Source organism: Styela clava, chromosome 5 (genome assembly GCF_964204865.1).
Source record: "Styela clava chromosome 5, kaStyClav1.hap1.2, whole genome shotgun sequence".
Taxonomy (NCBI): Eukaryota; Metazoa; Chordata; class Ascidiacea; order Stolidobranchia; family Styelidae; genus Styela; species Styela clava.
Window position 1 is genome coordinate 1,659,604 of NC_135254.1, and position 24,416 is coordinate 1,684,019.

A 24,416-nucleotide genomic window follows, 5' to 3' on the forward strand; every position below is an offset into this window, starting at 1 on the left:
GAGGTTTTTAAAACAACAATAATATAGCAAAATATTAGGCGCTCCGAAAGTATTCTTACCAAGATGACGCACAACCTGAACAATCCTGACCTGGTACTCATACTATGTTCAGGCTGTGCGCCATTTTGGTACGAATACTTCGGGAGCACCAAATATTCCATAGGGTCATATGTTCCGTGTGGCATGTTACAAACCAAAGAGATCTTGTCCGGGTTGAAACCCTGATGACCAGCGACTCGACGTTAAAGACTTGTGGGCTGTCACTAGTGGGATCTAGTAGTTCGGTTAGGGGTGATGCGAAGGAATAAGCTAAAACCATACTCAAGAAAACATTATTTCAGCAAGCAAACGTATTTCCTGAATCTAATGCTTAAAATCGTGTTTGGTTCAAGGGTTTACGTTAACATTTTTAAAATGTTGTGATAATCAGTGACCCCCTTTTTGTATTTTGTTTTAGACATTAAACGACGAGCATTCATCAGAGCAGACTATCGTTACATTCGGTGTTTTGAAAGTTATGTATTGGGTGTGTCAGTACTCCGTAGTATGTGCAACAGGTTTGTATTAGGCCATAATTTTATTCCGATTTTCCTTATTGTTTTGTTAGTCAAGTGAATTTACCCCTTGCCAATAGGTTTCAGTCCCTTTACCCAACTTGATGTAAAACAGGCAAACGAAATTAGTTACCTCCATATTGGTACACATACTTCTGGAGCGCCTGTGTGCCGTGTTAATGTAGTTGTTGGATAATTCGATAATAAAAAGAATATTAAGTTTTGATTTCACCTTTGCTCGATAACCAGTTTTGGTTCCCTGAATGAAAAAATAAACTTGACTGCTTGAACATCTCGTGCATAATCTACATTTATCGAGCAAGACATGTGTATATTTTAATATGCGGTAATCAAATACCTATTAGGTTTATCACCATTATCAAACTTGCTTTGTACACTTTAAAGGCCATTTTGTTCTTCAAGTATTAGATTTGCTTTTACATACATTTATACAATTCGAACTATCATTGCAAACTTCTTCCTCGAGCTGCTGAAATGTTACATGCGGGATCTGCTTCAACCAAAAAGGTTGAAAACCAAATCTAAAGCAGCTGTTCCAAACCTTTTACAATAACCAAATTAAAAAAATTTTTTTTGGAAAAACTCTCGCCTCAAGAATATTACTAAAGCATTTATTACTATTATGGCCGCAAAATTGAATGACCTTTATAAAACAATCATCGGACCTCCTGAAGTATGCGCACCAAGATGGAGCACAACCTGAATTCAGGTTGTTTACCAGGTTGTGCGACATCTTGGTGCCCATACCTCAGGAGTATCTATTTTAATATAACATTTATCGTACAAAATTACTTTGATGTGAGAAAACTGCGCGAATTTTCCTTCAGCAAGTTCGACCCATAACAGCCTTGCTGAGGTTGAAAACGCGAAGTATGTGCACCAAGATGGCGCACAACTTGGAACATAGTATGTGTACCAGGTTAGGGTTAAGGTTGTGCGCCATCTTGGTGCATATATTTCTGGAGCACCGAAAACACAGTACAAAAATCCATGACCCTGTCCTAATTATTAAAACATACAGCATAGAAGCTTGAACAACAGTATATTTATTGTACCATCTCAATATAAACAACGGATAAAAGGATTCAACATATCACACTAGAACAAGGGCAAAGCGAGGGGTACGGGGGAGAATAGTGAGGGTCAAAACCCCCTCTTTCGAAATGTAAAAAAAAGCATTTTTGTGTCATACATAACAATTTTTCGTAGATTGGAACGATTTTTAGACCTTCAAGAAAGCGCTATCTGATACGGTCATAAAAATTCTCTCGATTCGCCCCTGCATTAGACACGAAGATTGCAATGATAAATTATCGGAACTAGAAAACCGTGAATCGACTCCAAGAGCAAAATGCCTTTGTCTTTCAAAGGGAACGCGGATCATAAAACCATTCATCGTGATTATACTTTTATATTGGGAAAAATGGAAATATGCGACAAAAAAAGAAAAACATGAAAACGAGAGAGAAAATCACTAAAAACAAAGAAAACACAAAAAATTGACAGATTGAATATAGTACAGAAAAAATTGTCAAATGAATAAAAATTTCATTAAGTTTCCGCTATTGACAAGGCTTTGAACAAGTAGAACATACTCCCAAAAGTTACACTTTGGAATGACCCAGTTTTAATTATCTGGAGAGGATTTCAATTGCGCAACAAAGTGAAAACATCCTGTGAAATAACCTTATCAAGCAATGGAACTAGGAAGAACGGTGAGTTTTCTTGTAAAAGGAGGAGTAAAATCAGTTCTGCGCCTAGTATTGTGGGCCACCATGAGACCACAGTCGAGAGCCGCCGGTGTAGAATATGTCCCAAGTGACTAATATTTTTTTTAGGTCCTCCTGTTTAATATTTTACTATAAACTCAGATTATTACTATTAGTACAGGCCATGTACAATATACATGACAAACAACGAAAAATGAAAGAAAAAAGCTATTCACATGATAAAAGAAATGAAAAAAATAATATGAATGGTGCAATGGTGAAGTAACAATTATGGAAAATGTGTCACTGTGGAGAGGAAAGCCAATAAGATGGCATTATCATACAATAGGATTTTCTAATTTACCCGAGGGAGACAAAAGGGATGAGATGGTTCAATCATACGGTGAGTCGCAGCGCCTCATCCAGTTACCAGTCCATTTCTGTGGGAACTGTTATGAACTTCAAATACATAAACTTAATGGTGGAGAAAACTCATTTAAAAAATGATACTCCCGAAGTATGTGAACCAAGCTGGCAATCACGGGAACGTAGTATGTGTACCAGCTTAGGTCATAATTTTTCTTATTTTACAATTATTTTCTATTACGAGTTCGAGGACTAGCCAAGTGACTCTGGTAGTATTTGTACCTGAAATTATGGCCTAACCCTAAGCTGGTACACATACTGCGTTCCGGTGTCCACCATCTTGGTTCGCATCCTTCGGGAGTAACAGTATCTATATTTATCCCGGGGAGGCGAAAGCAGATACAATGGCTTATTCATATGACGAACTAAGTTTTCTAGTCAGATTACCGGTCCATGTCAACATGATAGTGAATATCCAGATACTCATTTCAGATGCGTAGGATTGATAATTTTAAAAGCTTATTACAGTTATTATTATTCCAGGGGAGAGGAAAGCTGATAAGACAGCTTAATCATATGGCGAACTATACTCTCATACGGTTACCAGTCCATGTTGGGTATTGGACTTCCACTGAATTAATTTATTCTCTCTCTCTATTAACGAAGCAACAGCTTGCAAAAAATTTTGAATATGTTTTCCTTAAAAAATATTTGCCTCAGTACGCTAGTTGGAAATAATTGGGAGTTTTAAAGAAATTTGAAATCATTATATTAATGAAGTTGAGCTTCCTCTTTAAAAAATCAATAATTAGAAAAAATTCAATTCAATTCAAAATGTCGCAAATACATAAAAATTCTATTTTTCCTCCCGAAAACACTGATTTTCATTTTTTTTTTGAAAATAGGGCAAATTTCACAAAAAATTCGGATGATATAAAAATCTCTGTCGTCTCGTGAGCAAAAATTTCAATTTTATATATTTCAAAGAAGAAATCAGGATTAGTTATGTGACTGGGATAGTTTGACATGCTTGATTGACTGAATGTTTTTCTAGTTTATTACTCAAAGGACTTATATCAGGTTGGTTTTATTTTAACTAGTGTTTATCCAGGTTTTTTATTTCATTCATCTGTAAGGGCCCTCAAATATTGGCAATTTGAAAATTTTTAGGACTGTATGAAGTCCTTCATATATTGTATTAATATATTTGCCGAAATTATAATTAACAAAGTGTGACTTGGCAGCAGTGATACTTTGCAATTAGAATAAGAATATTCCGACCATACACACTTCAATGGTCGATTATTGTAAAACCGGACTAAAATTATCTACACAAATAACACAAAAAAAAAAACAATGGAACTAAAAACAAAAATATTATGACATCATAAAAGCACACACAATAATATGCTGACAACTACAATTGCAACGAGAATAAAAAAATGAAGATTTTGTCCGGAATTGGACTATTTGTGCCGCCAATTTGGCGCTATGTGTTGTTTATACCATGTCTTTATTGCCTTTCGCTCTGAGCAAGCTGAGATTTTTGGTGCTCCCGAAGTATGCGAACCAAGATGGCGGACATCGGAACGTAACATGGGTAACAGGTTAGGGTTAGGCGATAATTTTTTTCCAATTTTCCTATTTTAGTCCTATTATCAGTTCGAAGACTAGCCAAGAGCCTCCCGTAGTATTTATACCTAAAATTATGGCCTAACCCTAACCTAGTACACATATTACATTCCGATGTCCGCCATCTTGGTTCGCATACTTCGGGAACCCCAGATTTTTACTCTAACCTCCGCAAAAACAACAAGACTTCCTCTAGTTGAGGTTCCTTTATTTTTGGAATTGGATTATTTGTGCCGTCATTCTGGCACCGGCTATTAGGACGCTGTGTTCTTTAAACCAGGCTACTAATAAGTAACGATACGCAAGGAATTATTATTCTAGAAAAAATTGAAAACCTTGAGGCCCTGCATTGCCTACTCAAGGGGTGAGCAAACGGAAAAACTGGAAATGAAAGAAAAAATTACTAAAAACCCCCAAAAAACGTGTGAAATTGGTGTACTCTTTGCAATCCCTAGAGTCTGTTGCCCCCTCCCTCACCTGCGGGGTCGCGACCCCCCAGTTTGGGGAGGCCTGCTATAGACCCTTGTTCAGAGAGAAAGGCATAAATAAATGGTCTAGTTTCCTTGACAAGATAACTTGAATTATTTCCAGTCTTGATCTGAATGGCCACACAAAAATGTAAAATTTCATTTAACTATTTTAAATAATAATATAAAAAATTGAATTTGGAATGAATATGTCTCACATAAAAAAACTGAAAATTTCGGCGGCAAAAATATATGGTCGCCAATAGTAACAAGCGGCAAAATTCATTTGAAATGCCAAGAGTTATATAGGGCGGCGTTTGAGTCTATGTGGCCCCGATTTACGTATTTGGCAAGAAATAGCAAAGAGACTTTCTGTTCAGTTCGCACAGTTTTAAGCTTCGTGGCAAATTTTAAGTCTCTGGGGAGGAGGGCGCTGTTCATTTTTTTGTCAGTTTTTTTTCGCTGTAGCAAATTCGTCAAATCAGAAAGAAAAGCAAGAAAACAATGAACATTGATCCTCCAAGAACACCGATTGCACACCATTGTCGTCGATCTGAAAAAAAGAGGGTTTTAAGATTGAAAAATTTAGTTACTACCGTAGTATAATTTTATTCCATCATAATTTTATTCCAAATTTCATTATTTTAGTTATATTACGAGTTCGAAGACTGACTGTGTTAGCCAAGTGAATATCCCCCTGCCCATAGGTTGCAGTCCCTTTACACAACTTGATGTAAAGTAGGCGAACAAAATTAATTCCCTTCATACTGGTACGCACACTTCTGGAGCGCCCAAAATTGATTGATTAGGATTGAAAGAAAGTCTAGAAAAATTTGACATGGCTGAGAAATTCGAAATCACAGTGGCTAAGTCTTTATCTGGACCAAAAAGCCTGAATAGGAATCTTTTGAAAGTAGATCGTCTTATAACGCTTTATTAGAGGTCACAATTTGAAACTGTCACCACTAGAGTGTGCCAATGAGCAATCGGAAATCTATTCAATTCTATTGTGATATATTGTTACTTCTCTTTTTATTTGTTTTTTTTTATTTTCATTATTTATCAAAATGTGCTGTAGACCAGATGACGAAGCAATCCTTTCTTCACAACACCATTACATACACTTTATTGTTGGTGCTTCCGAAGTATGTGTACCAAGATGGCGCACAACCTGAACATATGATGTGTGCGAGGTTATGGTTCAGGTTGTGTGTCATCTTGAAATACATACTTCCGGAGCGCCTTATTGTTGAATGTTTTCTTTTTTAATTGAAGTGACAAATAAAATAACCCCGACTCTGACATGATTTGAAGGTAACCATTTCTCAAGATAAACAAGATCTTACAACTTTACCGCTGAAAATTTGCGTTTATTTTGGACAGTCGATTTACAGAAAAATTAGGCGCCCCTGAAGTATGTGCACCGAGATGGCGCACAACCTGAATCCTAATCTGGTACACATACTATGTTCAGGTTGTGCGCCATCTTGGTGCACATACTACAAGAGCACAGAATATTATAGTTTCAAACCGTTCCGCAGCACGGAAAAAAGTTTATGATCGAAATGTAAAGAACTTACCATTAGACATGTGCGTCACTTTGGCCATTTTCCGCAGAACCGTGTCCATTCGAGATTGTGTGTTTTCCATCTCATGTCCAAGACCTTCAAGCATAACAGCTTGTTCATCGAGTTCATTTCCGATAGATCTGGAGAACAAAATTAGTTCTAGTAGTTAGAAAAGTTTCGAACCGTGTTTTTCGAAGCAGCAAAGTTGTCATTGCTCAAATCCTGAATGTTGCTTTGAGTAGAAATGCTGATTAAATAAATCAGCAATGTTAATGGTTAAGTTAGTATTTCTCTCGGGAAATTTTGAAATTGAAACGATGGGCAAATACGGCTTCTCAAATGCATCGTTTATGTATGTTAGAAAGAGCAAATTCTCCCAGAATTGAATGATCACATGAGTACTGTTGCCCAATAACGTTGTTAATTCCTACGCTACCAAATTTTCTAATAGTAAAATGACATCCTGAAATTTTGAGAGAATGACAAAATCAAAAGATTACTGTGGCGTAACAAAGGAAATTATGCCCTGGGAAAGAGTTTCTCCAATATCCCCCAAACATGAAAATCCCCCCCCCCCCCCCAAACAACAAATCCATACCACTAGGAAGAATTCCCTTCCCGGTCAAGAAACACTTACTTCAAGGTTTACTTACTTTGACATATTCTTTAAAACTCCAACGCTGTCTGCAACAAGGTCTAATTGGTCGTCCTGCTGCTCAATAAGCAACTAAAAAAAGAAAATAAGATTTGAAGGTAAATCTGGCGTACCAATATGGAAGTTACTAATTTTGTTCGCATACTTTACTTCAAGTTGTGTAAAGGAACGGATACCTATGAGTAGGGGGATATTCACTTGGCCAACACAGACACTCCCCGAACTCGTAATAGAACGAAAATAAGAAAAATCGAAATAAAATTGATCATTTTTGCACATTTTAGCAAGGTTTTTGATCATTTTTGCAGGGTTCAGAATTCAGTTTTGGCACGAGGCTCATTGTTTTCCACTTTTGCTTTTGTAACACTGTAACTATTGTTCATCGAATGCAACTTTTTATGTCACACTAACATGGCCTGTCAGTTCAGATAGGCAAAGTTTCTGGCTCCAGGACCAAAAACCTTTCCCCCCCCCCACTGGTATAGAGCCTTATCCGAAATAAAGACCCAAATAAGCAGTATAAGAATGAAAACTAGGAATAACAAACATTTATTTACAACAGCCAGGCTAACTTGATATAATAGTAAGCACAATGTAACAATATGGGTCATTACTTATCGATTTTAATTGGTAATTATGTTGATAGGTATTTGTCTGTATGTTAGATGCACGCGATATCTCACGAAAGCGAGATTAAATCTGCTCCAGATTTTGCATGTGCATTCATCATTTCTCAGACCAGAAGCCTATTGATTTTGGATGAATTATGTCGTATAATTAGCGAGTTATTAATTAATGAGTGATGGGACACAAGGTGTCACTATGAAGTAAGAGCGCTGTTTTGGGGGATCCCCTAACTTTCAATCGATAAGTCTTTGGTCTCTGACCGATATTCTCGTTATGACGTTATTTGCGTCAATGTTTTTAGTGAAAATAGAGACTAAAGTCATAATTTCAGCAAACACAAGAGGGAATCCATCAAGCGAGCCATAATTTGCCCACCCATGCAATAAACACATCTTTTTGTATTCCCCCCCCCCACTTTTGAAACTATTGCACTCACCCTCTGTTGCTGTTGAGTGTCTTGAATAAATCGATCATTTTCGTCTCCTTCTATATCCACTGCGGATTGGTTGACGTAACCTCCACCGTTATGGCTTCCATATCCCGCATTTCTGTGGATTCCGTTCCTCAGGAGACTCTGTGAAGAATATCAAAATAGCTTAAGGATTATTACTGGACACAGAGTGGACCTATGTATCGTGTTTACTTTTTACTTCAACTATGTTGATAGGTATTTGTTTGTTTGTCTGTTAGATACACGCGATATCTCACGAACGCGAGTGTGAATCTGCTACAAATTTTGCATGTATGTTCATCATATCTCGGACCAGGAGCCTATTGAATTTGGATTATTTATGTCATATATTTACCAAGTTATTAATTAATTAGTGATGGAACACATGGTGTCACTATTGAGTCAAGATATTTTTTTTTTGACAATTTTTTTTATATTCTTTGACGAGTAAAATATTGAACATGAGGAAGATCGTTATGTTGTTGTTCTTTGCGTTACTTCCTATCGTTATAAAAAAATTGCTTTCCGCCGTGATTACATTGCCTTGAAATTTTCAGTGGTTATTAAAGATTGTGTTTTTCCCTAGAAGGCTATTACTTTTATTTATTCCCAAATTTTCTATGAACCCTATGTGATCCGATATTTCATTCAAAATGTCGCTATATTAATTCTTACTCACGGTAACACGGTTTCGCGATTGAATATCAGGCAGACAGGTCAGTACTGATAAGTTACCGTACCGCGTATGATTCTCGGATAATTGTTGATAGAATATTTTGCATGCCCTCCATGTCCACAATGTGTCATATTTGAACATAGCTCTTTTGTTTTCTATAGGTACAACACTTATTTATTACCTTTTTTGCCTCAGTCAAGGCATTTATCAAAAGGTGTTGTAAACTGGATGACGGAGCAATCTGTACTTTCCGTCATTTTATTACTATACTGATTACATACACTTTAATATTGAATGTTTTCTTTTTTAATTGAAGTGACAAATAAGATAACTCTGACTCTGGTAGTATGTATTTCATTGCAGCAGGCTTTCATGACATTTGGTTGCAAAACATAACATAGTAATAATTCCTCATAGTGGTTGCTCTTAATTCGTTGAGTACATACGAAAACTTTTTGTGAGGCTAAAAGTCTGAATTGGTCCACCGACAAAAAAGTAGGCCTGTATTAACCCTTTCCGTGCGGTGGACACGTATACGTACCCACGACAAAAGTCGCTAGATTGCGGCGGGTACGTTGATGTACTCCACTGTTTTATTTAGCAATCGGTCGCAAACTGTTGGTCTAGTTTTACCGGGTTTTAGTTTATTGATAACATAAGCGACGGTAAATCTCGCTACCGTTTACGACGGGAATTTTATTTGCGGCGGAACGAGGGAGTGTTTTTGAAATTTATGCAAATTTCGGTGTTTTTTGGGTGGTAATAGAAGACATATTATCCCTTCCATCTACCAAAGTATTTTGAGTTGGATCACGAAATTGCTACAGCAATATTATGCTATTGTTTGCCAACCACGAAGCAGTAACAGTAAAGGATTTAGCGAATATTTCTATTTTTTATCACGGTTTGAAGTTTCAACTCCCAAGAAAAAAAATGCCTTTTTTCTATCCGGTTTGCGACTCAGACCACCACTTTTGAAAAAACTTTTTTTTTTAATCGCCAATTGCAAGCTCTTTAAATAAGCTTTCCAACGAGCCGTCAGTGGGCAGCAGAGGATCATTAGTTTTTCGTTAGTCGATCGATTAGTTGTGGGGGTACAAATGCATAAAATCGGAGTAGCAAATACGATTATTTAATAAAAATCGCATGGAAAGGGTTAAGCTAAAGAAAACTCACTTTCCTAGATAAGTCTTCCAATTTGGCTTTTACTTCAGGACTAGTCAACTCATCTCTCATTCCATGAATAATCTTTCGTGTCGTTGTGATAAAAGATTTACGTTCTTTTAGTTCCGCATGAGTGATTTTAAACTTTCGTGGATTTGCTTCAACGATTCGTGATGATAGGAGTCAAGGATAAATGTGTTGGAAGGAGTCAAAAAAGTTACAATAAACATCTGTGGGTTATTTTTTTACAAACATTGAAACTAAACTCTCATCTAGTTATCTCTAACCAAAAGAATTTCAGTCCTCCCCAGAATTGTAAAAATGTAAAAAATAGGATTAAAATGGTGGCTTGTGAATATTTTTAGTACTTTTTCCACTTTTAGTTGGTGGATCGGGACCTTGCTTTGAGCAAACTCGCAACTCTTATATTCGTTAACACAACACTTATATCCGCAACACTTTCCGTTAAGAGCTGAGACCTTAATTTTAACAAACTTTTACAAAAATCCTATTGATCACTCAGAGGTGCTTGTTTAACACTTGTGTTTCTGACACCACTTGACCTGTGTCAGGTCATTTATCAAAAATTGACGGCAAATGAGTAGAATACTTCAGGCCATTTGTTAGGCATTGACCAAGCATCAGGCTTATTCTTAGAAATACACATGGCCAATTTTAAAATGTGTATAGGAGCGTTGGTATACTTTTGAAATATATATTAGATATTCCATATTCACGAATATCATCTCAGGAAGCAATTAGAATGGCTATTTAATCAGCGCTCCTGTAGTATTCGTACCAAGTTAGCGCCAAAAAATCAACTTATTTGAAGATATATATATATATCGACTTCTGTCTGTTCTTTACTAAAGATAGCACAATTCAGAATATACTCCTTTTTGCGTACTCCCGTAGTGTGTGTTAGGGTTAGGCCATAATTTTATTTCTCCACCCTTTCTTATTTTAGTTCTATTAAGACTATCCGAGACTATCTGTGTTAGCCAAGTGAATATACCCGCTGCCCATAGGTTTCAGTCCCTTTACACAACTTGATGTAAAGTAGACGAACAAAATTAGTTGCCTCCATATTGGTGCACATACTTCTGGAGCGCCGATTATTGTGTGTTTTCTGTTAAACATGGACAATTTTATATTTATACAATAGCCTACCATCATTTTATTATTTGACAATCAAAACTCAAATAAAATGGCCAAAATTCTTCTCTTCGCAGCGACAGTAAAAGTTCCGGTATCAATTTAAAGTAACAGACTACCTGACTCACAAAACATGAAAAATGAGACATCCTGGGCATAGCTAAAATTAGAAAAACATTAAACAAACAAGTCAGGGAGGGATCATATTACGAATGAACACGAGCCTACTGGGTGTATGTACATATAGGGTCAAGCCTTGTTCGGCCTTTATACATGTTGCTTAAAATATTATTTTGTGTTAAACATCACACCTTTGCACCTCGTAAGCGCGATGGGCCGACCAAACAAAGCATTTTTTGCAACCCTCCCTGCTCATTGAGTATGCTGTGAAAATGTCTGACAATTACATACAAAATTCAAATTTGTTTTTAGACGATGAAAGGGGCTCCCGAAGTATGCGAACCAAGATGGCGGACATCGGAATGTAATATGTGTATTAGGTTAGGGTTAGGTCATAATTTAAGGTATAAATACTACGGGAGGCTCTTGGCTAGTCTTCGAACTGATAATAGGACTAAAATAAGGAAAATTGGAAAAAAATTATCGCCTAACCCTAACCTGTTACTAGAGCTCGACCGATATCACTTTTTGGCACCGATACCGATAACGATATATCGGCCAACTAGTGACCGATAACCGATATCGACATACCGATATCTACAACCTGAATCCGCAGTAAATACAAATAGAAAGAAACATTCAGTTTCAGTCAACAAAAAGTTTATGTTGAAAAATAAAGCAGTCCTACACAGTGCTTGCATCATTAATAAAAGTTTCACAGCAAATAATAAGAACACGTCCATTTTGATACATACAGTAGTAGGTGGGAGTAGGCTTGCACGTAATTTACGGATTTACGGAATTATTTCTAGTTACGGAAGGGAAGTTACAAATTACGTAAAGCCGTAATTATTGGTCGAGCGCTTTCGCGTTTGAAACGTGCTCCTTCCAAGCAGTCAATTCCGTCGATTGTAAAAAATGAAAGTTTAACAAGTAGAGGAAGTTAGAGTTCCGGTATTCGCAGCCGTTTTGAGCCGGCATGACGCGTTGCCACCCCGTTTGAGCGTTTGGTTTCACGGTCAAAACGATATTATTATAAGCGTTATCACCGTAACGCAATTAACACCGACAGTCCGTTTTTTGTCTTCCAGATTTGGTATCTTTTCTATTCGGCGCTGATGATGATAAATAAGAATGTGTGATAGTTGATTGTAATTCCGGAAAGCGTATTTTTCTTTCTCTCCGTGAAACAGACATGAAACGAATTTTACCGCCGCTATAAGCGCTCAAAAGGAGAGACGGCTAGGCTACTTTCTTTTCCGACTCAATCACTTTTATTAATACAAATCACAGCGCATTAAAAAACAAAATAGAATTTATTAGCATTAATTTACAACGAGTTACGAGTAAGAATTTATCGCCGGCTAAATAATTAATATTTGATCTAAATTTATCGCAAATAACGTTATAACATTTAGGCCGCGAAATGATTTGATATAAAATGAAGCTTGGTAATCGCAATATCGTCAATAATTCAGCATCAATAATTATTATAAAATGCTAACTAGGTAGCAAAGTCGGATAATGTAAAAACGGAGCAATAACAAGTCTTCGTCGCGAGGCAAGCGCAGGTATAATCAAACGAGAGAATCTGCTTGTCGTTGATTAATAACCCGAAATTTTTATTCAATGCGAAAGTCGATTTTAAAAAAGGCAACTATCGTTTCATAAATACCCGTATACCAGTGTCGGTAATGATAAAATTGATCGCATAAAATTGGAACGGTTAATTTGCGAAGTTGATATCACAGCCAACACAAAAGATAAAAATCAGAATAAATTTAATTTGGATTCACTCCTTGGTATTTGTCTTTAACATCTGTCGCCGGCGTGTAGTACTGTCGGTAATATGAAAACCAATTACGATGTCCCGTTCGGAAAAGAAGTGGATTCAAATGGTTTTTATGATAGGTTTAAATGTGTGAAAAAATATCGCAATTACGGGGTCATTACGTAATCAATTTTGCCGTAATTACAGAATTGATTTTTGTCGATTACGTGCATGCCTAGTGGGGACGCAAGATATTCGAAGGCGAGGATTTTGCGCCGCACGAAGAGATAAAAAAGAGAGAAATATGGAAGAGAACTCTGTTCACTGAAAGGGGGAAAAATACTCATTTATTAGAACGTGGAAAAGCGACTAACACTGATATATATCGGCCAGATATATCGGCCGGTTGGGCCGATATGATATATCGGCAAACACGCAATATCGGCCCGATATATCGGTTGGCCGATATATCGGTCGAGCTCTACCTGTTACCCATGTTACGTTCCGATGTCCGCCATCTTGGTTCGCATACTTCGGGAGCACCCTATAAAATATCTAAATCAGTGGTTCCTGAAACGGTGGGGCGCGGCCCACTAGGGGAGCGTAGATAATTTTATTGAGGGGGTGTGAAGATAATTCAAAATAAAAAAATATCACGGTAGTTAGATTTGATTTTGCCTGCCTTATTTTGGATATTTACATTTCTTTACTTTGGGTATTTATGTTCAATGCACATTTTATCAACATATTTTCACCTTACTATCCGTTACTTGTCTAGTTATTTTTGAGGTGGGGCGCGAGACTTGACAAATTCTAAAAAGAGGACGAGGATAAAAAAGTTTGACACCTAATGATCTAAACTATGAATTGTCAAAACAAACGTCTCACTTGAATTTCCTAAACTTATTGACGAATCAAATGAATCAGTCGTATCGACATTATTTTTTTTCATGAACATTAACTGGTAACGAGTCAAACTACCAATCCATGCAAAGTATAGGAATAGTGAGTCAGATATTTGTTTTGCTAAATTCCCTTTGCAATTTTAAAAATTTTAAGACATTATGAACACCAAACAAACCAGCTAATACACACAACTGAAAATTGATGGTCTATTGCAAAATCCCCTCCCCCCCCCAAAAAAAAAACACGGCAAAATTCCTACCCCTCAAGGAATTTTACTTTGTATTTGCTATAGTTTTATTAATATTTCCTAGTTCTCATTGTTACTACAATACTTATTTATGCACACATTATAAACTACTTAATTACCTGTACATAAAGTGGGAGAGCGACTTGTGTATAACACTAGCTAAGAGTCCATTAAAGATTGAGTGCTCCCGAAGTATGCGAACCAAGATGGCGGACACCGGAACGTTGTCTGTGTACCAGGTTGGAGTTAGGCTATAATTTCAGTTACAAACACTACGGGAGTCACTTGGCTAGTCCCCAAACATGCAATGGAACTGAAAATAAGGAAAATTGGAATAATATTATGGCCTAATCCTAACCTGGTACACATACAACCAGGGGCGCAGCCAGGATTTTTTCAAGGGGGGGGTTACGGTGAAATAAAAACGCGTTTATAGGTCTTTAAAAAGATGTTCCGATGATGGCAAAACAACATGTGCGGCGCTGTGTCTCATTAGCTTTTTTTTTTGCATGTGCTACTCTCAGCAATCGCCGACCCTTCTCTCACTACGCCCGTAACTATATTACTGAGAGTGAATTCGTCGTGAATTTAAATTCCCGTGATATCTGCACATAACGCTTCTCTACTTTTAGCGGCGATTTATTAACATAAATTACCAGTTTGTTAATAATGCATGCTATTGTTTTTGGCAACAGGGTTAAACTAGTTTATCGTTGTTTCAAGCAAGAAAATAAGCATTTGTTTTTTTCGCTTATTCAGCAATCGTAATTCAAATATTACCCTATGCGCAAGTCTTCACTCCGCGGGGTGTCCTTGCGTTTTCGAGTTTCAAAGTGATGCCGAAATTGCCGATGATAGAGAAACACCGACACATGTGGCTCTTTGTCGCCCGGCCCCGCCCCCCCCTTGACAGGCGTCAATTAGTTTATTTTGTTTTGGGATGTCCCATTTCAACCTTTTGGTAATCGCCGATTATTACCCCATTGTCAACGGTTAAATAAAATGCCACACATGATTTTAATTGAAATAACGCAAAAAATGTAAAATGAGAATAGAATGAAATATCAGCAATCATGAAACATGAAGAAATAGCATAAATTCATGATATTTGCCAAATGCCAATGGTTCATAAACTATTTTTGAGTGCGTCACGAAATATCAATCCATTTCCAAAATAAATATATTTGATGTTCCCGTATTTATAACTTCATAAAACGATCGATCGTTTAAAAACAAGCTCATTTGTCGTACTAATTGAGAACGTCTTTCAATGTAGAAATCTTGCTTGTTGCAATTAACTGGTAATAAACCCTAATTTATTTATTTATTGTAGTGACCTATTTGAAATCCCGCGCCCATGATAGCTGCATTCTGCGCATAGCGCTTCTTCACTCTCAGCGGTGATTTATTAACATATTGTTACCAGTTAATTAAAAAAAACTGAAAAACAACGCATGTAACTGCTTTTCGCAGACAGGGTTAAATTCGGTTCTTGCCGTTTTAAAGCAAGAAAAAAAAATCCCTACTCGCTTTAGCTGGATGACAATCTTTAATATGCATTTATTCTAATCGCTGATTCGACAATCGTTATTGAGCGTCTTCGTCAGTCGATATTTATTGCAATTGCGATCAAAATTTACAATGAGTGAACATCCAGCAAAACAAGCAAAATTATTAAGTTATTTTATTCAGCAAAACCCTTCAGTTCAGACAGAACCCGGAACTTCATCGACCAGTGCTACTAGTGAAATTCATCCAGACTTGACTCATCCAGACTTCGTCATAGGTAGTGAATTGGACATTGGTGCATACGATTCAAAAGAAAAACCCTCGGACCAACAGAAGTACAACTTTTTGACAAACACTTGGAAACCTAAATCTTTATACAAATTTCCCAGAGTTGAGAGGAAAGTAAAAGGAAAGGTCAGATATGTGTCATTTCAGAGAAAATGGCTAGATGATTATAAATGGTTGGCATATAGCCCATCGCAAAATGGTGGATTCTGCAAATCATGCAGGATATTTGCCCCCGAAAGAGTGAGTGGTGTTCAGCTGCAGGTGCTTGTTAAAAAGCCTATGAACAATTACAAAGATGCTACCTCTATTTTAGCAGCGCATGCCACAAAGGAGTATCACCAGCTCGCACACACGAAAGCCGAAAATTTCATACAAATACAAAGATCATCGCGTGGAAATGTTGTGGAGCAAATGTCACAGAATAGAGCAAATCGAGCGCATGAAAATAGAAAGGGAATGTTGTCGTTGATCAACATAGTAAAATTGTGTGGCCGACAAATGCTTTCCTTTCGTGGGCACAGAGATTTTGGGAAAATTGACCAACCCGAAGACTTCGAAACGAACGAGAATGAAGGAAATTTCCGTGCTCTGGTCCGATTCCGAATTCAATCTGGCGACGAAGATTTGCGCAGATTTATTCTTAGCTCTGGAATAAACGCGCAATATACTAGCTGGAGCACACAAAATGAAATCGTGCAACTCTGCGGGGGATTTGTTCGAAAGGCTTTGGTGCAAAGAATATCAGAATCCGGCTATTTTTCTGTGCTAGCTGATGAAACCAGTGATGTTTCAAACTGTGAACAATTTTCGATTTGTGTGCGATATGTACACAAGCCTTTCGAAGGAAAGTACGAACTGCGCGAGGATTTTCTCGGTTTTGTCGAGGCTAAATCCTTGACAGGAGAATATCTGGCGAACCTGTTGTTGAAAACTTTGGCTGAATGGGGATTGGAGTTGAACCAATTGCGTGGCCAAGGGTACGACGGCGCCGCAAATATGTCAGGGAGTTTCCGCGGTGTACAAGCTTGGATTAAAGAACAATACCCCAAGGCGTTATTTACCCATTGTAGATCACATTGCCTAAACCTCGTCATTGGACAGGCTTGTCAAGTTTTTTCTATACAAAAATCCCTCCGTGTCATGAAGGAAGCGATTGTTTTCATTTCCAATAGTCCAAAGCGAATGGCGTGCTTAACGAATGCTATCACGGCCCTCACACCCCAAAGTCGGCACACCCGGCTAAAATCGTTGTGCGAAACGCGATGGGTGCAACGACACGAAGCAGTGGCAGTTTTTCACGAGCTGTATTCGCCAGTTCTACATGCACTCAATGAAATTGAAAGAACATCTGATTCTGTATCATCCGACAAAGCAGAAGCTTTACAAATGCGAATGAGAACAATTGAATTTGTTTCTAATATAAACATTCTGGCTCACACATTGGCTCTCACCCATAGTTTATCAGTCGCCCTACAATCAAAAACAATTGACTTGAAAGAATGCGCTGATATGATAAAAAACGTCAAAATTTGTTTGGAATCACGACTGGCAAATGCAGAAAGGGAGTTTGAAAAAATATTCAAAGATATAGAAACAACCCTGGAAAAGGAAGAGATTTCCACTACAACAAGGGGATTGCGCTCGAGTGCGACTGAAGATGTGAAAACCGCTATGCTGCTACGGAATTAAAAGCCCTTTCTGAGGTCTATTGTGGACTGCCTAGATGCTAGATTTGGTGACTCGTTCCAACAAGCAACAAAAAGTTTTTCAATCGTCCCTTATCATATGAGAACACGTAAGTTACTATCGAGTCAATTGCAACATTTAAACATCAACATGTAATATAATTATTAATATTATTCTCATATTATTATTACAGACCCAGACACAGTTTTCGCGATGGAACATTTCCAAACATATTCCGACGAACTGGATTCCTGGCCGATAGTCGAAGCTGAAATAACGATGTGGCAGCAGAAGTTTGCCGACGTACATGTAAATGATCTTCCTGCCAACGCATTCTCCGCACTTGAGTTCGCTTCGCTCGATTTTTTTCCAAATATTCATAAGCTTCTTCAGGTTAGGAATATTTTAGTTATTTTTGGAAAATATAAAATATTCAATTCGTATAAAATAATTCAATATTTAAATATTAAAGATCCTGTCAACTCTTCCCGTGACAACAGCTACGGCGGAAAGATCATTCTCATCGATGCGAAGACTAAAAACATATTTGCGTAACACCATGCAAGAAGAGAGAATGAACGGACTTGCGTTAATGGCCATCCATCGAGATGTTAAAATCGATTCCAAACGAGTCTTGGACGAGTTTGCTACCCAAAAATCTCGAAGATTGAACATTATTCTTTAATATTTTTTTTATCGAAAATTGAACATTATTTTGCAATGCTTTGTTTTCGAAAATTGAATAATATTTTATGACACTTTTTCTTCGATGCTGCCACATTTAGCAATCCTTTGTTAATAAACCATACATTTCCAATAATTCATTTTGTTTGTTATTCGCTTATGAACCTGGTGCAATCGCTTGTTAAAGATGCACTACATAACTAAAATTCGTAATTAGCGATAAGCCGATAACGTATGTGATTAAAAGTATGGATGCGTGGAATGTGGCGAGGCGAGAGCGCGCTTGTGAAATTGTTGAATGTGGCGAGGCAAGAGCGCGCTTGTGGAATAGTTTTGACGGCAATAGTGTGATACGTCCGTTGCTATTTGTGTCAAGTGACTGTAACCCCCCGCTGGCAGCGATAACGAATGGTAAACATGATTATGAAAGTCGGACGCTGCGCGAAAGTGATAACCGCAAAGAACAAAATTATTGTAAGTAAACGTAACACTAATAAATAAAAAAAACGATTTCAAACGGGGGGGTTACGACCCATGTAACCCCCCCCCTGGCTGCGCCCCTGCATACAACGTTCCGTTGTTCGCCATCTTGGTTCACATACTTCAGGGGCGCCACAGATTGAATAAATAAAGTACTTTTTATGTACGGTGAGCGAGAAATGAGAGTCCAAAATACCCAATGGGAGAAATTCAGTGACAAGGGTTGGGTTGGCTTGAGCATTTAACCTGAAAATGTTGCCATTGCAGATTTTCCTATTTGATGAGATGAGATAGAAAGCCTTGCTCGGAATAAACACAGCACAACGACCCTCGAAAAATGATGAATTGTAGTAAACACACTCATTTATCAAATGAAGTGTGAAATATAGCGCCAGAAATGCTCATCTGTGCAAATAAATACTGTTATGCAAATACCCTTCGATTTTCGAAACATCAATATTTTCTAATTTTAACATGTTTCGATGACACATACGAAACTGATCAATCATCTCTTTCCAATGGGAAAATCGAAACATAAGAGATCACTAGTAACTCCGAAGCTCAGGATTTTCAACACACTAAGGGATATTTCGATAGATGTTCACAAATCAGAGTTCTGAATTCTCAATTAAAAATGAAAAGAATATTAATAGAAAAGTTACATGCTACCACTGATACCTTAATAAGAGATATTCAGGTTCTCAAAACAATAGAAAGAATACTAATAAAAGAGTTGCAATCTATCCCTAACACACTGACAGCTAATAAACGGGTGTTCTTAAAGTAAAGTTCGAGCCCTCAAAAAATAAAAAGAATAATGAAAAAGGAGTTATATGCAACCACTGACACATTAAAATAGGTCCTGATCCTTCAAAAAATTGGAAAGATTACTAATAAAAGAGTTACACTGTCACACTAAGAGATATTTATATAAATTTACTCAAAGCAAGACTGTAAGAACACTACTAATACGAGAGTTGCAAACTGCCACTGGCTCATTAAGAAACATTTACAGGTGTTATCGAAGCAAGATCACGAATCCTCAATGAATATTGGTAAGAATACTCATAGAAAGAGTATATACAACCACGGACACACTAGAAGACATATATATATATTTATATAGATTTTCCTAAAGCAGGGTACCGAGCCCTCAACTAAAAATGGAAAGAGTACTGATGGAAGAGTTACACTGACACACTAAGATACATTTAGTCCGCGAGTCATTTAGTGTGGCCTCTGTGAACACTAAGATTCATCCCCACAAGGTATAGAATTCAAAACTGACAGTTTGAGTTTAAAAAGGTGCTCAGATGGGTAAAAATACATTAGTTAAGGATTAACTTATGTCAGAGCTTATACTAACAAACTATGCAAGAAATCGAAATTTCGCATTGTGAGAAATTTTTAATTGTTGTTTGCATGGAAAAACTAAATTTTTTGCTAGAATTTTAACTAGATGTCTGAAGTTGGTTATATGGCCCATCGTCAGAAAATGTTGCACGACCCTAATATGGATTTTTTGAAAAAGAGAAAAGAAAGAGTATTAAAACAAATAAGCCAATGAAGCATAAAATGAATCCTAATTGAGCGTAAACAGAGAAAAAAACAACAGATGGTATCCAATCAAAATGCTGATTCAGCATAAAATAGATCTCTAAATTTACCCTGAGGGCAAAGTAAATATTCGATTAGACAAAATTGAAGGAAATAATTAATTCGGAAAATACATGAAATACTTGTAGAAGGTTAAATGAAGTTTAGGCGAATTATTCGATTAGACAAAATTAGGCAAAAAATTAATTCTGGAAAAACAGGGAATAATTACGGAACATTTAATGAAAGTTCAGGCAAAATATTCGATTTGACAAAATTGAGCGAAATGATCAATTTGGGGAAATACAAGAGAACAATTGCGAAACATTTTAATAAAAGTTTCAGCGAAATATTCGATTAAACAAAATTGAGAAAAAGATTTAATCGGGAAAAACAGGGAATAATTGCAGAATGTTTGATGGAAGTTTGGGCAAAATATTCAATTTGACAAAATTGAGCAAAATAATAAGGATATACATGGAATAATTATAGTTATTCTTTGTAAAAATAAATCTCTGTTTGACGATTTCCTGTTTTTCTAGCGACCACTACCCATAATATCATATTATATAGTACAATCCTAACTATAATACAAATAAACAACAGATACTTTATGCCACGCCCTCAACACGTCCACCAATAAATGAGTTTATAAATAGCAATCCAAAGTACCCTTGAATACGACATACGTGTTTACTTAGACAGGCTAAACTGTAAAGTATATCCGGCTTAAAAAGCCAATGATAACAGTTATTTAAATCTTCAATAAACATTGCAGGAGGTTCACAACACCCAAGGTTTCCATTCAGATCTATTCTATATTATATAATGTCTATGAAGTCTTAAAATCCTGATAAACGAGCAGGGTTTTCCAAAACGAATCGAATATTCGTATGTATTCGAATACCTTGCCGACTGATTTTCGAATAATAGCGACTTTTCACCGTCAGCGAAGTGTTTCGTTTTAAAGAGAAATCTTCAAACGATTTTCGGCGCTTTGTCGCGTAATGCAATGACGGTGAAATAGTATCAGCACTTCGATTGTTTGTTATCTTCTGTGCGAGCGCCGCCTCGTATTGTTACGACACATTTACACGGTCGCGAGATTGGCACTATCGCCATTCTCTTGCAAGGCTTCTAATTTACGCATTCATTTGTATTGAGTCACGGGCCTCGCATGAATACAACGCTTGTTTACAAATTACAAAATCCAATAAATTGTCTAAGTCCGAAAAAAAAAAGTTGATTTAATAGAGAAAAACATTTAAACTTTTTCTCGCTTTTGGCAAATAATTTTGATGATGATAGTCAATATTCGAATATTCAAATTCATGAACAATACCAGCATTTAAAATGCCTTGCCGTATTATTTTAATTTCATATTCGAAAATAATAATTTCGACGTTATTCGAAATAGTGAATAATTCGGTAATGGCCATCCTTGCACACGACCACTACTTCATTAAAATACACAACACGTAACATCTAAAATGTTTTCTACACTGGTCCGACACTGCGATTCGTTAAGCGCTCTCCGAAAATTAATAGAATTGTATTAAAATAACTGAATATGATTGGATATTATACATATTGTATTGCTTTATTGAATAAAAGTTTGAGAATAGCTGGCCTTCAGGCTTCATTAGAGCCTGGATGAAAAGTGTTATTTTCAAAAATACAGTAATTTTTTTTTCAAATTTTCTACCCCCCCTGAAAAAAATCCTAAAATAAATAAACAAATAAAAGGATATCTATTGTTTCGTCCAAGTCTTCCAAGTCCCACTCGATTGATCGAACATTGTTCCGCAGATCGTTCGTCATTCTTTCGTATTGGTCACGCTTGAGTAAACTTCCATCCGTCAATAAAGATCTCCATCTTTCTTGCATTACGCGACAGTTCTCAACGGACTTTTCCACTTCACTGAAAAATGAGTAAAATTAGAATACACTTTACATATTTATCAAGAAAGGAAAGCAGAAAACGACGGCTTAATACTATCAAGAACCACGGCCTCTCACGGTTACCAGTCCATGTCGGGTATGGGATTAGTTAGTCGGTAATTTGTTTTCGGACTTGATGATAGAGGAAGCCGTAACCAACAAGCAGTTCTTTGAACCACCCTGTGGTGTGGCCAGCGATATTTCTAGCAGGCAGTGTAATCAGAAGTGCTATGGCGAGCGTTTCCCTAATGCTTAGCACGATGTACTGCACCATCGAGCCTACGAATATCAGAACACTTCGTATAGCTGCCCAAATGTTAGCCGCAGTAAACCACATAAGATCGTAACAAATTTCAAGGCTTCAAGAAATCAGATCTGCAGACAAAACTAAGACAGATACAGCTTTGAAAGCCAGACCAAAAGGTGGCCCTTGGTTCAGAATGACATAAAGTCAAAAATTTCATTGCTGAAAAATTTTGAATAAGATACTTGGGATTTACCGAGGCGATGTATGGATTGGTTCTTATCCAGAGAGATAATAGCGATAAATATACCAAGATTTTACGAAATCGAAGCACAAGACAGCCTTCACGCTTAGCAAATTAAAAACCGTATTCCCATGAATATAATAATACTACAGCAAGATTTAGGGTGATTTAGATTTAGAAATTTCATAAGATTTATTTATAGAATATATTGAAATAAATAAAAGCAATAGCCTTCTAGCGAAAAATACAATCTCTCGCCACTGAAAATTTGAAGGCAATCAGACCATTAGTTCATAAGGCGTTTCATACCGCAACAGCATGAACAATAATAACAACGAATGGTCCATGGATACATTTCGTAATCAATCAACCAAATGAGAAATTATCAAAACAGGCGTCAAGCTTGAGAGCATTGTGACAAAATACTGTTAGTAAAAATGAAATACTTTTCAACTGGTTTCACCTCACGCTGTTACAATAAGAGATCTACCGCTGCATTATTGCGGCGTATCACGGTTCAGGTCATGGTAGCATCAATCTATCTATTCATTAAAGCAGGGGTTCTCAAACTTTTGGTGTTATGGAACCCGCAAATAGTTTGACTATTATTTATGGAGCCCCATAATGAATTTATAAAAATGAAAAAAACACACCACACCGATTAATGTTCCTGAGTAAATTAAATTTACTTTATTTTCCTGCTTTGTATTAAAAAAATATTCAGTATTTTAATAGGTAAATGAATAGCCCGTGAAATAGGTTTCTCTCGTAGCCCTGTGGCTCTGTATGGGCACTAAATCTAAGCATTAATACACTCACCTTTTAACAACAAAAAATGGGTCCTCCACAGACATTTTGCCTGTTTACTAATGGTTTCTTATGTCTGTATACTTCTCTATTTTCTTTCACCTCTGAGGAAATCTTTTTATTGCCTTTCTTTTATTTCCATTGGCAGTTAGGTGATAAAATCCAGCAATAAAATTATGGTTGTTAAAAATTAGACGTTGCTTTAGTAAGACTTAATTAAAACCTGTGAAGTGTAGTAAAAATTTAAAGAAAGGTTTCTAAATTTCAGGTCAAAAAAGCAAACGAGGGTGTAATAAATTGGATGCCAAATGAGAAAAAGATACCAAGCATAAGATATCATTTTTTCAGTCTTCTATTGCTTACCCATTGGCAAATTAAAAAAGTTAAATTTACCCCTCTTTCACTGTTCAAACTGGGGGCCCCGATGAGTCGCAATAGGACTCAACAGTGCTTTTGTTCTGAGTGACTAAATATATTTTATTACGAAATATATGGTTTTATTTTTTAGGTTTCAGTCATTTCAATTTTTGGCCGGTACATTATTGATAGGTTTTCTGTGAAATATTTTTAGGTGTGCATTTTTTTTTATCTAGAAGCATAGCTCTAGTATTGCATTATATTACGCAATTTATGTTATTATTTTCTGTTCCATTCATATCATTTTTTTGTCGGTCCGCGAGTACAGGGTAGAAAGGTTGAGAACCATCGCCCCAAACGAGGGTTTCCCAAAATTTTTTAATTGGGGCCTCCTGCCCTAAACTACAGAACTAGAAATAACACCGTGTATATTAGTATCCAAGATTGCGAAGTTGAAGGGCCGAAAAAACTTTTGAGGAGGTCTCGCGGGC

The 24,416-nt window shown here is 36.8% G+C and overlaps 2 protein-coding genes across 2 annotated transcripts; one reads left to right on the forward strand and one right to left on the reverse strand.

Annotated features, from left to right (window-relative positions):
• Nucleotides 1-1,600: 1,600 nt before the first annotated feature.
• Nucleotides 1,601-23,787, reverse strand: LOC120344845 (syntaxin-6-like). The gene is made up of 7 exons (XM_039414161.2): nucleotides 23,581-23,787; nucleotides 22,084-22,253; nucleotides 9,903-10,060; nucleotides 8,036-8,173; nucleotides 6,971-7,044; nucleotides 6,330-6,457; nucleotides 1,601-5,302 (listed from the first exon to the last, which is right to left on the reverse strand). Exons 1-7 carry the CDS (start codon nucleotides 23,613-23,615, stop codon nucleotides 5,226-5,228), a joined length of 780 nt encoding a protein of 259 aa, XP_039270095.2. The 5' UTR covers nucleotides 23,616-23,787; the 3' UTR covers nucleotides 1,601-5,225.
• Nucleotides 15,726-18,748, forward strand: LOC120346197 (52 kDa repressor of the inhibitor of the protein kinase-like). Its single transcript, XM_039415875.2, has 3 exons — nucleotides 15,726-17,681; nucleotides 17,766-17,965; nucleotides 18,045-18,748. Exon 1 carries the CDS (start codon nucleotides 15,731-15,733, stop codon nucleotides 17,573-17,575), a length of 1,845 nt encoding a protein of 614 aa, XP_039271809.2. The 5' UTR covers nucleotides 15,726-15,730; the 3' UTR covers nucleotides 17,576-17,681; nucleotides 17,766-17,965; nucleotides 18,045-18,748.
• Nucleotides 23,788-24,416: the final 629 nt, after the last annotated feature.

Coding starts and splice junctions, on each gene's coding strand:
- LOC120346197 (XM_039415875.2), top strand. CDS start 15,731: ATGAGTGAACATCCAGCAAAACAAGCAAAATTATTAAGTTATTTTATT.
- LOC120344845 (XM_039414161.2), bottom strand. CDS start 23,615: ATGTCTGTGGAGGACCCATTTTTTGTTGTTAAAAG. Junction 10,061..22,083: donor AGACTTGGACGAAACAATAG/ATATCCTTTTAT, acceptor TCCTATCATCAC/GAATCGTTGAAGCAAATCCA. Junction 5,303..6,329: donor AGTGACGCACATGTCTAATG/GTAAGTTCTTTA, acceptor TCTTTTTTTCAG/ATCGACGACAATGGTGTGCA.